This window comes from Dryas octopetala, chromosome 4 (assembly GCF_963921425.1).
Source record: "Dryas octopetala chromosome 4, drDryOcto1.1, whole genome shotgun sequence".
Lineage (NCBI taxonomy): Eukaryota > Viridiplantae > Streptophyta > Magnoliopsida > Rosales > Rosaceae > Dryas > Dryas octopetala.
This window is the reverse complement of record NC_141369.1, coordinates 13,409,647-13,423,334: the sequence shown is the minus strand read 5'-3', so window position 1 is coordinate 13,423,334 and position 13,688 is coordinate 13,409,647. Positions and strand designations below refer to the sequence as shown.

The 13,688-nt window shown below is 34.4% G+C and overlaps 1 protein-coding gene and 1 pseudogene across 5 annotated transcripts; both read right to left on the bottom strand.

The window, feature by feature from the left end:
- Positions 1-581: 581 nt before the first annotated feature.
- LOC147287012 (protein FAR1-RELATED SEQUENCE 6 pseudogene) lies at positions 582-4,206 on the bottom strand (annotated as a pseudogene). Of its 2 annotated transcripts, none has more exons than XR_015121895.1 (2): positions 4,021-4,206; positions 582-2,707 (listed from the first exon to the last, which is right to left on the bottom strand). The product of XR_015121895.1 is annotated as a protein FAR1-RELATED SEQUENCE 6 pseudogene, transcript variant X1 (transcript). The 2 variants fall into 2 exon arrangements; XR_015121896.1 differs by lacking the exon at positions 4,021-4,206 and adding an exon at positions 3,874-4,001.
- A 2,480-nt stretch (positions 4,207-6,686) lies between these two features.
- On the bottom strand, positions 6,687-9,801 carry LOC147287011 (protein FAR1-RELATED SEQUENCE 6-like). 3 transcript variants are annotated; one of them, XM_086241672.1, is made up of 3 exons: positions 9,664-9,801; positions 7,199-8,870; positions 6,850-6,992 (listed from the first exon to the last, which is right to left on the bottom strand). In XM_086241672.1, the coding sequence occupies exons 2-3, from the start codon at positions 8,868-8,870 to the stop codon at positions 6,985-6,987; spliced, it is 1,680 nt and encodes a 559-aa protein (XP_086097798.1). In that variant the 5' UTR covers positions 9,664-9,801; the 3' UTR covers positions 6,850-6,984. The 3 variants fall into 3 exon arrangements, with proteins under 3 accessions (XP_086097797.1, XP_086097796.1, XP_086097798.1); XM_086241671.1 differs by having other exon boundaries at positions 6,687-8,955; XM_086241670.1 differs by having other exon boundaries at positions 6,687-8,870.
- Positions 9,802-13,688: the final 3,887 nt, after the last annotated feature.

Sequence of the window (13,688 nt, the reverse complement as noted above, 5' to 3'; positions counted from 1 at the left end):
AGAAGGTCTGGTGATAGTCAGATGTTTGACAAAATAAAGACCCAATTTGGCAGGTCCCTTTAGTCGTGAGTGTAGGATACGAGTGGTTGTTCAGTTTTTTTCTCTGAGCACTATGGTGTTCATAATTCTGTACTTTGGAATGAGATCGTATATCCTGCCAGACTATGCAATTCTGCTTTGCTAACTTCTTCATCCAAGTCTGGATAATGCCTCTTAAATTGCCTAAAAAACAGAAAAAGCAAAATGGCAGAGGTTTTCAAAATTAATGCCGTGGGAGCTGAAAAATATGTATGTGTTGGTAGCAATTCTTCCGTCAAGTATGCTTGTGAGCCTGGTTTGCAGAATTGGTAACATTCTTGGGCAAATGATCTGATAATTTACAATTGGAAATGTAATCTGTGTATGCTATAATGGCCTGGCTGCCATCAGAATCGCTTGAGGGCTGTTGTTTGGAGCTTGGTGTTCTCAGAACTTTTTTTTTTTTTTAAATTTCTTAATTTCTTAATTTTTGTTATTATTATTATTTTTTTTTTTATGGTAATGAACTTCTTAGCTCTTATCCAACCACTAAAATGAGAATCAATACAAAAATAAATGACATAGAGAAAGACTGCTTTGTATTGTACAGAAATTTCCAGCTACACAGAGATGGTGCCTTAATTTTATGTATTACACCATTCATTCTCTAACTTTATACTTTACAGAGCGGGATCTTCAGTAAGACAAAGCTTGTTCAATATCTCATCCAATGCCTGAAATGCAATTTTGTAACGGTCTTGTGATTTCCTCCCTTCCTCCACAACTTGTACAATGCATTTATATAAACGATCATACCTGTGAACTGGGTTATTAATATCAATGCCACTGCAGCTGTGATCAAAAATATAATTGCGTTTCATATCCTTTCTCCATCGTGAAATAATGTATTGAGCTGGAATTTCCTCGATACCAATTTGGTTAAGGACAGATAGGGCGTGCCTGCATAAATATCCTCTCAAGTTGAACATGCCACAGATGCAAAGGACCTCCATCTCAGAAGGATTATACAAAACCTCATAATCTCTCATCTCCCTCCTATTTCCATCAACTTCGGTTTGTTCCTTTACTATGTATGTTATTATTGGCCCATCAGCATTCAATTGTCTGGTGCTAAAACAAGAGTACATTCCCTCTACCTCCTTTTCAAACTTCCTCAAGATGTCATTAGTGTACAATTTTGAGAGTTGCAACTCAAAATAACATCTTGATTTCAACATATAACTTGAATTTCTTGAATCCAAATCTGCCAACGCTTCCAGTTGATGATGTGCCTGCAGAGCTTGATCATACTTATCTAAAAATTCCTTCAAAGAAGTATTTTTATCCAGAAATTCTTCAAAATATGAAGAGACAATCTCACTTGGTTGCATAGGGAACATCCCTGCCAGAAATATATCCTTCAAATACACTGGAACCCAGCGTTTCCGATCTTCATATAATGCTTGAAGCCATTTATGATCTCTAATTCCGTGACGCTGGACCATATCCTCCCAAGCTGCTTCAAATTCCTCCACCCTCAGAGAGTAGTAAACTGCTCTACCCAAAGCTGCTTTAATTGCTTCATACTCAAACAACCCTCCCAAATTTTCTGAAACCTTTTGCATTATATGCGATAAGCAAAGACAATGAGAAGCTCTAGGGAAAACATCAGCAATAGCAGCTTGCAAAATCCTACATTGGTCAGAAATGATGGCTTGTGGAGGGCGTCCCAATATGCATGTAAGCCAAGCTCTAAACAACCATGTATAGGATTCAATTGTCCCACCTGCAAGTAAACCACAACCCAGCAGCACAGATTGTCCATGATGATTTACTCCAATAAATGAGACAAGTGGAACTTCAAATTTATTTTCCAAGCATGTAGTGTCAATGGCAACTACGTCAGAGAAATAACTGTAAGCAACCCTAGTCCTAGCATCAGCCCAAAACAAATTTCTCAAGCATCCTTTCTCATTTAGATCCACCACATAAAAGAAGTTTGGATCCATTAATTGCAAGCGAGAAAAGTAATTCTGAATAGCTTGAGCATCTCCTTCTTTAAGCTTCAATTGATTAGAGTAGTCAACTCTATTCCCAGATTCTCCTTCATCAACATCTATACTTCCACTACCCTCAGAATCAACAATCACTGTTCGGAATAGCCTGATCTTTTGTACTTCTTCAGAAGTATCTAACTGCAACATTCTTTTGGTTCCAACACCTACGCTCTTGTGGGATTTATAAAATTTTCCACTTGCTAGGCTAATCAAGTGGTTGTGCTCAAGCTCAACTTCAATAATTCTCCACCTGTTGGAGTCCATTAACCTGAATTTTATCATCGCTGGACAACCGGTTCTAGTCTCTGGCCTTGGTCGATTTGCTTCACTCTTCTTTTTGAAACCTGCACTACTGCAGCTAAGTTTTCCTCTGTATCTTTCCTTGCTCTTTCTATACCATGTGTTGCTTACTCTAACCCCAAATCCATGTTGCTTGGCATAGCAATTGTAGAAGTAATAAACATCCTCATAAGAATCAAATTCCATTCCAACAACAGGAGGGAGAGGGTTCTCTCCTTGGATAATGCCAGTTTGACTGATAAACTCTGTCATTGCACAGTCTCCTTCAATCTCATATTCATCAGCATCATCATCACCCGTTGGCTCGGTGTTGAGAGAAACTTCATCCATATCTACAACCAGATATAATACCAAGATACCAGTTAATAAAGAAAGGGAGATAAGAAAACGAAATTAGTAAGATCAAGTCAAAGCCAAATAGGATTAGCATAAATACATTATTTCATAACCCGGTCTACAAATTCATTGTCCTCCACTTTCAAACTCTCAAAGAAAATCTCTCAAAAAATTTCCCATTAGAATCAGCATCTGGATTGAACATTTGAATACAAATCCTCCAAGCTAGTAATGGTTTACTGATTTCTCTACCATCTGGAGTCCTAACCCTACAAATCTAGAGTTATCTCCTAAAAACGAGAAACCCAAGCACCAATCTTGAATTCTAGAATTTGCATTATTATAAATTGGAAAAGCAAACACCAATTGGGTATTGTTCAGTAACCTTGTTCTCACATTGTTGGAAAATTGAAACAACAAAGAGTCCAACAACCTGTTTCTAGACTGTACTCCATTTTCTCAGCTACCAACCAAGGTGCAACTCTTAAGTTATTTTGACAAACATAAACTAAACTATTTAATTTAAGATAAAATTAGTGAAACAAAACTAGACAAATTTGAGAATTAAGTCATATACATACAAATGATATTCAGAGTTTTGGGTCCCGTTTGGTATTCAATTAAAAAAATTACAACTTTTTTTCAAAATTTGAGTTTTAAAAATTTGAAAACATGTTTGGTATTAAATTTTAAAAATTGTGAAAACTTATTTGGTTGATATTATTGAAAACAATTTTTTTTTTTTTTAATTAGACCTGATATGTTTATAGTAGGCATAATATATCCTAATTTCTGGATAAATAAATACTGATTTTGGAAAAAATATATATAAAAAGATGATACTCTAACAAATTGTATAAATAAATAATAATAAATGAATAAAAAATGAAAAAGAAAAAAGTAGATATCTATTAAGAACCCTTCAAATAGGCATTGTTTCAATCACCTTACATGCAATAAATTTATACAATCAAACCCCATAAACAGGGAATTCAAATCTGTCATTGTCGAACCAAATCCAAAGATCAATAAAAGGACAGAACCACAAATATATCACTAAATCAAAACTCATTCATGGAAGCTCATTCACTTTGATCATATTTGTGAGAAAACCCCACAAATATGCTATTATCCGCTACTGCTACAAAATCAAAAACTCTACCTATTGTACCACAAATATTTTCCCACTTGAAGTTCTCAACGGATCCAAACCCAGATTTCTTTTCTTGAATACTGCAATTTTCTCGGGAAACAAACAAAGGGGAGAACTTTTAACAAAATGAATCAGAATTCGATGGTTTATGGTTACCTGAATCCGGATAGGAGATCTCGCGCGGCAAGTATACTGGCGGAGAAAGAAGAGTGGCGCGTGACTTACAAAGTGGCCACTGGCCAGTCCGACCGAACTGAAGTATGATATTACGGTAAAATATCAGAAATGCCCCCTCTATGGGTTTACACTTTAGACTTTAGTCCAAGAAATCATAGATTTCCATGCAGCCAGCCTTGGATTTGGGTAATTTAGTAATTATAACATTATGCGTTATGCTGATACGGTGTTTAGCACAATTTATAACACCGGCGAATTTAAGATTGTATAATGATTTTACTCATGAGCCTCACTTTCTGGTTGCTATTGCCAGATGGTCTAGCAACAAACAATATTATGTTACATTTACATCACATATTCAGTCTGTCCAGCACAAGGAATAAAATTTCGGATTTCGAGGAAATTTCGATGGAAATTTCGATGGAAATTTCGACGGAAATTTCGAAGATTTTTAAATTTCGACAAAAATTCGACGGAAACGACGGAAATTATTATCAAAATACGGAAATTTTGAATGAAACTTCACCATATGTTTATTTAACATATTATCTACTACATTGATAAAAAACATTGAAAAAAACCAAATTATATGGTAGGTTTCATGTGATATGTGATGAATATACTGCGCACTGGAGGCAAATACTGTTAAAAAAATGCTTCACTAATTAATAATTACTTCAATAACAAATTATACATGATACATATTAGATTATTACTATTAACAAATCATACAAATTCCATATTAATTATTAACAAATCATACCAATTCCAATTCCATATCATATCACCACTTTCAACTTCCATAGTTCCATATCAATATTTATATATCATACAAATTACACAAATCATACAAATCAAAATCAACCTAAAATTATACAATCAATTCCAAAATTATACGATTAAAGATTCAAAATTAACCCAAAATCATACAAATTATACAAAACAAAATCAACCCAAAATCATACAATTAATTCTAAATCTATATAAATCAACCCAATATCAATATAATTTATCTTATATAAATCAACCCAAAATCATACAATTAATTCTGATCCTTAAATATTAATAGGTAATGATAAATTGATAATATATTCTAAATTTATAACTTTGTAAGTTTGTAAATTGTAAATTTGTAAGTGACTAACTGACTAATCAACCGATTCAACCCAAGGTCCCAAACTTAAGTAACTTTGTAACTTAAATCAATATTTACAGTAATATATTACTTAAATCAATGATAAATTGATAATATATTCTAACTTCTAAGTTAGCAATTATATTTAGACAAAAAAAAAAATAGCAATTAAAAAAAATATATATATATATTTTTTTTCTTTGGTGAATCAGTGAATGGATCTCTCATTAAGCAAACATGAAGCCCAAAGAAAAAGCAAGAAGACCGCAAAGAAAATGGGGGGAGCCCAAACAAGCATGCTCGAGAACAACATAACATAGTATTTCTAAGTCCTTGTTTCTAACTTAAGTATATTACTTACAGAATAGTAGAATACAGACTTACAGACACAGTAAGTTCAGTAAAAAAATCAACCCAAATACCCAAAATCCAAACTGATTTCGGGGTTCAGACTTAAGAGAGAGAGAGGTCGGAGACTCGGCGTGGCTTCGAGGTGGCCAGGCCGAAGGTGGCCGGAGACAGAGCAGTCCGAGAAGATAGAGAGAGAAGAGAGAGATCGATGACTTCGGCCTTCAGTCCAGTCCGAGAAGACGGAGGAGAGAGGCGAGCCGGCGGCGCTGCAGATCTCGAGAGGCGAGCGACGGCGTTGCAGATCGACAGAGGCGACGGCGGCGCTGCAGATCGAGAAGGGTGTGCGACTGGCCGACTGTGCAGGTGAGAATATGAGGGTTGTGTCCTCTGGGTTACGGGTTAGCTGGGAAATTTCGTGGAAATTTCCCTAAATTTCCACGAAATTTCTCTCAAATTCAGAAAATTTTGCATTTAAGGGTATTCGAAATTTCGCCCGAAATTTCGGCGAAATTTCGAATATTTCGCCGAAATTTACCGAAATTCGGTCGAATTGGTGTTAAAATTTCGGACCCCCGAAAAAACGAAATTTTCGGCGAAATTTCGCCGAAAACTTCGAAATTTAAACCCTTGGTCCAGCATAACTTTAATTATTAATTTAGATTTACAACTTGACAAGAGAATATTTTGGATGTTTATAAAATAAAATTCTTCCGTATGGGCATCTGAAGTGTGGATATGCCAAAAATAATAAAGAAAAACATACTATCTTTTTTTTGCCATAGAAAAACATACTATTTAACTATTCAACAAACCACTATTAGGTGTGGGTGTGATGGATGGTAAATTCGCTTGTCACCCTTGTTTAATGTTCCGGCGCTATCCTCACAAAACTAATGAGATTAGCCCAAGTGGTGCAAGTGGATAGATAATAAGTTAGGATTAAGATAATTCTAGAATTTGATTCCCACCAATATAACCAATAAGCTAATAATTGAATAACTGATGGTTAAGCATCATGTTTCTAATGGTTCTTTCTTTCCTTTACTTCCCCCCCCCCCCCCTCTCTTTATGAAATGTATTTAGTACGACCTGTGACTATGGTATAGGCAATTTGTGCAAAATGGCATAGACAATCGCAATACGATTCTAAACCTGGTGATTCTATGACTGCATAAATATAGATGAGGAAAATATACATACAAGCTGACCCCATAGCCCCTGCTTATTTATGGCATCCACATTCTGCACAGATAACAGATTGAAGGGTATGGAAAAGAGAGGAGGAAAGAATAACACTGAAGTTATAATTACAAAAGATGTTGCACCTTATCATTACAAGTTATTCATGCTTGTCTTCTACATCATGTACTCTATTCAATGACTCTTCAAATGCTTGCAATGCTGCTTTGTAATGGTCAAGAGAAATTGCACCTTCCTCTACAATTTGCAACGCACTTCTATACAACTGATTGAACCATTGCACACGGTCAGTAACATCAAAATTATTGGAACCCTGATCTGGAATATATAAACGCTTGTAATCCTTTTTCCATCGTGGCAAAATGTACTTGGAAGGGATTTCCTCCACTCCATTAAAGTTGAGCACACACAACGCATGCCGACATAAATACCCGTAGAAGTTAAAGCAACTGCAAATGCATCGAACCTCACCTGCTGTTCGGTTGTACAGAACTTCATAATCTCTTATCTCTCGCCTGTTTCCGTCAGCCATAACACGCTCCTTGACCAAGAATATTATGATTGGCCCATCAATGTGTAACTGTGTAGTGCTAAAACAAGAATACATCTCCTCCACTTCAAACTGAAACTTCTTGAATATTTCTCTTGTGTAAACTTTTGAGAGCTGTAACTCAAAAGAACATCTTGTTCTCAATGTGGGACTTGAGCTTCTTGACTCAATATCTGCAAGAGCTTCTTCCTTATGCTTCTTTTGTAGGGCCAATTCATACTTATCAAGAAATTCTTTCAGCGGGGTTTGTTTGTGTACGTATCTGTCGAAAAATGGACTTAAGGTTTCACCTGGACGTGCAGTTGACATCCCAGCAAAAGATGTCTCTTTCAAATATACTGGAGCCCACCGAAATCGGTCTTCATACAAAGATCGAAGCCACTCATGATCCCTAATTCCAAAACGCTGAATCATGAACCCCCAAGCTGCTTCAAATTCAATCACCTTTAGAGTTTCATAAACTGCTTTAATCAATGTCTTCCTAATGGTATCATAGTTGCGCAATCCTCCCAATTTTTCTGGAACTTTCTTAATGATGTGAGACAAACCAAAACGATGATGACATCTTGGAAATACCTCTGCAATTGCACTCTGCAAAGCCTTGCACCTATCAGTAATAAATGTTTGTGGAGATCGTCCTGACACACATGTAAGCCAAGCTTTGAACAACCAAATATAAGATTCTGTTGTTTCCCCAGCAAGCAAGGCACAACCTAGCAATACCGATTGCCCATGGTGATTTATTCCCACAAATGCCACAAGTGGTATCTCATATTTGTTTGACAAATATGTGTTGTCAAAATATATAACATCACCAAAGTAACCACATGCCGCCCTAGACCTAGCATCTACCCAGAACACATTCCTTAAACGCCCATCATCATTGAGATCCATCAAGTAAAAGAAGTTTGGATTAGTCAACTGCATTCGGCAGAGGTAATTATAGATTGCTTGTGTGTCGCCTTTTTTTAAGTTCAACTGATTGGGATGGTCAGAAAAATTCCTGACTTCTGTTGCATTCGAATTTGAGGTCCCATTACCCCCTGAATCTATCACAAGTGCTCGGTACAACTTAATTGTTCGTTTTTCTGCATCTGAACTTGAATGTGACTTCCTTTTGGTTCCACTTCCTATCTTCTTAATCGATTTGTAGATCTTAGCACCTAATAAGTGGTTATGATCAAGTGTAACTTCAAGTATTCTCCACCTTTTGGAGTCCACTAACCTCATCCTTATCATTGCAGGACAGCCAGTTCTTGTTTCCTTTCTTAAACGGTTCACATCTTTAATTCTTTTGAAACCCTGGCTGCTGCAACAGAGTACTGCGCCATACTTCTCTCTGCTGTTCCTCTTAAACCATGAATTCTTCACTCTAACGCGAAATCCCACTTCCTTAGCATAGCAATTGTAATAATTATAAGCATCATCATAAGACTCAAACTCCATTCCAACGGCAGGTGCAACAAATTCCTTTCTTCCTTCAACAGCACCATTTTGACCACCTATTTCTGCGAACTCACCATCTCTATCAGCTGCAATCTCATTGCACTCGCCATCCGGAACTTGCTCACAGTTAAGAGAGGCTACTTCCATCTGAAAGAGAAGTGAAACCCCTTATGGAAATCTCATATTTTATCTAACTTGCAGGTTCAAAAAAGAAAGAAATTCAAAGACCAACCTACACAAAAAGACTCAATCCTGTCATAAAACATTCTGCAAAACTGATATTTGGCTGTAACTAAATACCATCCAATTGGGTGCCCAAACGCAACTTCTAATTGATCAAAATATCACTAGAGCACAGCAAAAAATACCCACTTTAATCATCACAAGTCATGCAATCATAAAATTACTTCCAAAAACAAACTTTCGAACAACTATCAATATCAAAGATTACAATAATTTTTCTATTATATTGTAAGGAAAAAAATCATTCTCTATACCAAATGAGAGTTAAGCAATCAACTCCAATTTGAAAAGTTGAGACCTTTTTCAAGAAAATGTTGATGTTTGTCTTCATATTACACTAAAACTAGATTCGGTAGCTCAGAAAAACGCAGGAAAATTAAATAGGACACTAAGAAAAGACGAAAGAAATGAACGAATTGTGGACATTTTCACAACAGTTTGAACTACAACAGGAAAACACCTACACCCTTACCAGAGCTCAAAACAACTATTCGTCCTATTAAAGTTAAATTTCAATCCAATTTCAATTTGATTTGATTTTCTAGGGAACCAAACAGAAAATTAGATAGATATATACAACTCCTAAAATACGCCATAAAGATCGAAACTTTGACTGAAAAACCAAACCCTAAGAAAGTCTTCAGGACGATAAATTGGAGTTAACAAAATCTGTTAGCAATTATTTGAGAGTACTTACGGGTTTGGTCCGAATACTAAGATCCGAAAACCCGAGAACTCGCCGTTTCGCCGGTCGGACTCTTACTAACAGCGCTGAGTTCTTCTGGTTCTTTTTTCACTGGTGGAAGCATGAGAATTTTGGTTCCCAGGGTTTGGATCCCATGCATTTACCTTTACTTTACACTCGGGTTTTCTTCATCCGAGGTCTGCAAAACGAATGGATGTGATTTGCCACTTCATAAACAAGGTCTATATATTTTTGGCCAGGAAGGTCTATATATTATATTAAGCATAAATTCATTTTAAACACATAACCATATATGCTATTTTAACGGGGTCCATGAACTTTAAAATATTTCAAATATATACCCGATCTATTATCTAAATTGAAAAATGAACTTTCGTCCGTTGATTCATTGAGAGATCAGTTAAATGCTAGTTTGGCTTTTACTGACCGGGATTACTTGGCGATGTGGCGCTATCTCTACAAACTTTTCCCGCCAAATGAGCGACACAGTGACACATGTCCACCTAACCCCTGACACGGGTCCACAAACTCATCATCTTTTTCTCGCTCGTCGAACACAGATGAGGGATTTATATTTGAATTTGGGAAAAAACGTGATTTTTTGGGAGACTAAATGGTCAGGAGAGCGTTCGACGAACGGGAAAGAGGTGATAGGTGTGTGGGCCCGTGTCAGGTGGACATGTGTCGCTCATTTGACAGCAAAGGTATGCTAAGTTGGCACCACGTCGCCAATTAATATCCGTCAATAAAAGCCAAGCTGACATTTAACTGATCTCTCAACAAATTGATGGACGAAAGTTCATTTTTCAATTTAGATAATAAATTGGGAGTATATTTGAAATATTTTAAAGTTCATGGACCTTGTTGAAATGACATATATAGTTATGTGTCTAAATTGAATTTATGCCATTATATTATTATTTTGCAGGAAAACTGTCATTTTGTACAATTTGACTTGTATTAGTTTACCCTTAAACTTCTAATTTGAAAAAGAGAAAAAATTAGGGATTAGTACCATTTTGCTCCCCAGACTATTACACTTGTATCAGTTTGCTCTCCAGACTTTTAATTTGAAAAATTAAGAACTCTGACTTTTTTCAATTTTGCCAATTGAGGTTCTTCCGTCAATTTACACATTTTTTATCCAAATCTTTGAGAGCAAAATGGTCCCTTCCATTTAGATCTTATCATTTTTTCCTCATGCGTCATTTTTTCTCTTTTATTTCTCGCTAAATTCTGGTTGATCATCTCGACATTTTAGATGAAAAATGTATAAATTGACGGAATAACCTTAATTTGTAAAATTGAAAAAGTTAGGGTCCTTAATTTTCCAAATTAAAAGTCTTGGAAGCAAACTGATACATGTGTAATAGTCTGGGGAGCAAAATGACATTAATCCCAAAAAATTATGATCTCAAAATTTGTGCTCAATCTTATGTGGCAAAATTAATTGGTACACATCACTATATATTTGAAATATCAAATTAAGATTATTTTTAATTAAAAACGACCTTACCCATCACTAAGGAATTAAATTTCGAAAATTTTTAAATTTCGATAAAAATTAAATGAAAACGACAAAAATTGTTATTAAAATACGAAAATTTTTAATGAATTTTACCATATGTTTATTTAAAATATTATTTACTATTGATAAAAAACATTAAAGAAACCAAATTATATAGTAGGTTTCATATGATATAAAGTGAATATAATGCGCACTGCAACAAATACTATTAAATAAAATTAGTATATTCTTTATACTATATAATTTAATTATATACTAAAATATAAACCCTAATACTATATATACTCTATATACCATAATACTCTTTATACTCTATAATTTATATATTAAACCATATATACTCTATATTCTTTAGAATATTAGGTTTTAGGCCTTTTAGAATATTTTTAATTTATTTTTTATATAGAAATATATTAGAGTTTAAGGTTTAAAATAACTAAACGAAATCTCAAACCCTTTTTTTTCTTTCCAATTAGCCAAATGCCCCAAACCCCCCCTCCTTTTTTTTTTCTTTCCTTACTTTTTTTCCCCGTGCCTCTCTCTTCAGTCTTTTTTTTTTTTTTAAATCTTTCCTTCCTTTTTTCCCGTGCCTCTCACCCAGCCAAGTTTTGTCTTCACTAAGTGTAACAACCCAAATTTTGGCTTATGGTAATTTTGTTACTTGTTTTAAGGTTTGTTGAAAGGAATTAGAAATTTCCTTAAGTTTATTTTAACTAACTTAGACATTTGGTTGTAGTTCTAGAACTTAGTTGTGTGGAAATGAATTTTAAAAAATGAAAAATTCAAGAATTTGGCGATTATTATTTTTTTCAGAATTAAATTATGAGAGTAGGATTTTTCATAATTTATCTGAAAGAAATTTGACTATTTTTAGGTCATAATAAATTAGTACTCATCAATATGAGTTCGTAGAATTTTTCGGTGAATTATTTGGAGTCTCGAGCTATTTTTGGTGAATTTCTAAAGTTGGAGAAAATATAAAAGGCTTAATTATCGATTTACCACCCAAAATTGTAACTCATTCCCACTTTACCACCTGAAAGTTTTTTTGTCCCAGATTACCACCTGTAACTTACATCTGTGTCCCATTTTACCTTGTTCCGTCAACAATTCCGTTAATGCTGACGTGGCGCGCTAGATGTGCGCCACGTGTCACATCTTTTTTGTATTTTTTGATTTTTTTGATTTTTCTATTTTTATAAACTTTGAAAATTAATTAAAAATAGCTCCGAACTTAAAAAAATACACGGAAAATTCCTACCGACTTGTCTTAACTAGTACTAATTTACTATGAGGTCAAAATGCCAATTTTCCCTCTAAAAATTTCCAAAAAATTTGGAAAGTCCAAATTTATTTCTAGAAAATTAAAATACTCTAGACTCTTTGAAAATTCATAGAATAATCTCCCGAACTCCAAAAAATATGAGGTTTGCACCGTTAGTCTTCTAAAAACTAACAATACCTTTCTCGTGAACACTTGCTACCCAAAAGACCTCTCGGTCTTAGAGAAAAATAAAATTCTCTATAAAATAAATTCTAGAAAAATTCTAAAATTTCTGTAAAGTCTCGAAATAATTCTCTAAAACAAGCTTTTGGTAATTTTTCAAAATATTTTTGAGAATTTGTCCAAGAGTTTACGAAAATTCTAGAATTTTTTCTAGAATTTATTTAATAGAGGAAAATTTATTTTAATTTTTTAGAAATAAATTTGGACTTTCTAATTTTTTTGAAAATTTTTAGAGGGTAAATTGGTAATTTAACCTTATAGTAAATTAGTGCTAGTCAAGATGAGTCCGTAGGAATTTTTTTTTGTATTTTTCTGAGTTCGGAGCTATTTTTAATTAATTTTTCAAAGTTTATAAAAATAAAAAAATAAAAAAATGCGAAAAAAAAAAAAAAGATGTGACACGTGGCGCACATCTAGCGCGCCACGTCAGCATTAACGGCCAGATCGTCAGCATTAACGGAATTGTTGACGGAACAAGGTAAAATGGGACACGGATGTAAGTTACAGGTGGTAATCTGGGACAAAAAAACTTTCAGGTGGTAAAGTGGGAATGAGTTACAATTTTGGGTGGTAAATCGATAATTAAGCCAATATAAAATATGAAAATTTTGATAATTTCGATAAATTTTGTAAATTTCGGCGAAACTTCACGAAAATGTTTTAAATATGTATTTCGATTTCGGAACCCTAAAAAAATGAAATTTAATACATTGCCCATCACAAATCCAATGGCAGAATTCAAGCATTTAAAATTCAAAAATAAAAGCGAAGTTTTTTCTATTTAAAAATCGAAATGACAGAACTGGTTGAAAATGTCACATATTCTCAAATATCAAACAAGTCCTTTTCAGTTTTCTTTGATTGAAACTGTGGAAGATATGATTTTTGATTTCTCTAATAAGCACTAGGGAAGAATTGATTATCCTAATTCATTCAACCCCTCTGGATGATGGAACTTTAGTTTCTTGAAGATTGAGGAGT

What these genes read in the sequence shown, in the direction of transcription:
- LOC147287011 (XM_086241671.1), bottom strand. Translation starts at nt 8,870, where the DNA reads ATGGAAGTAGCCTCTCTTAACTGTGAGCAAGTTCCGGATGGCGAGTGC.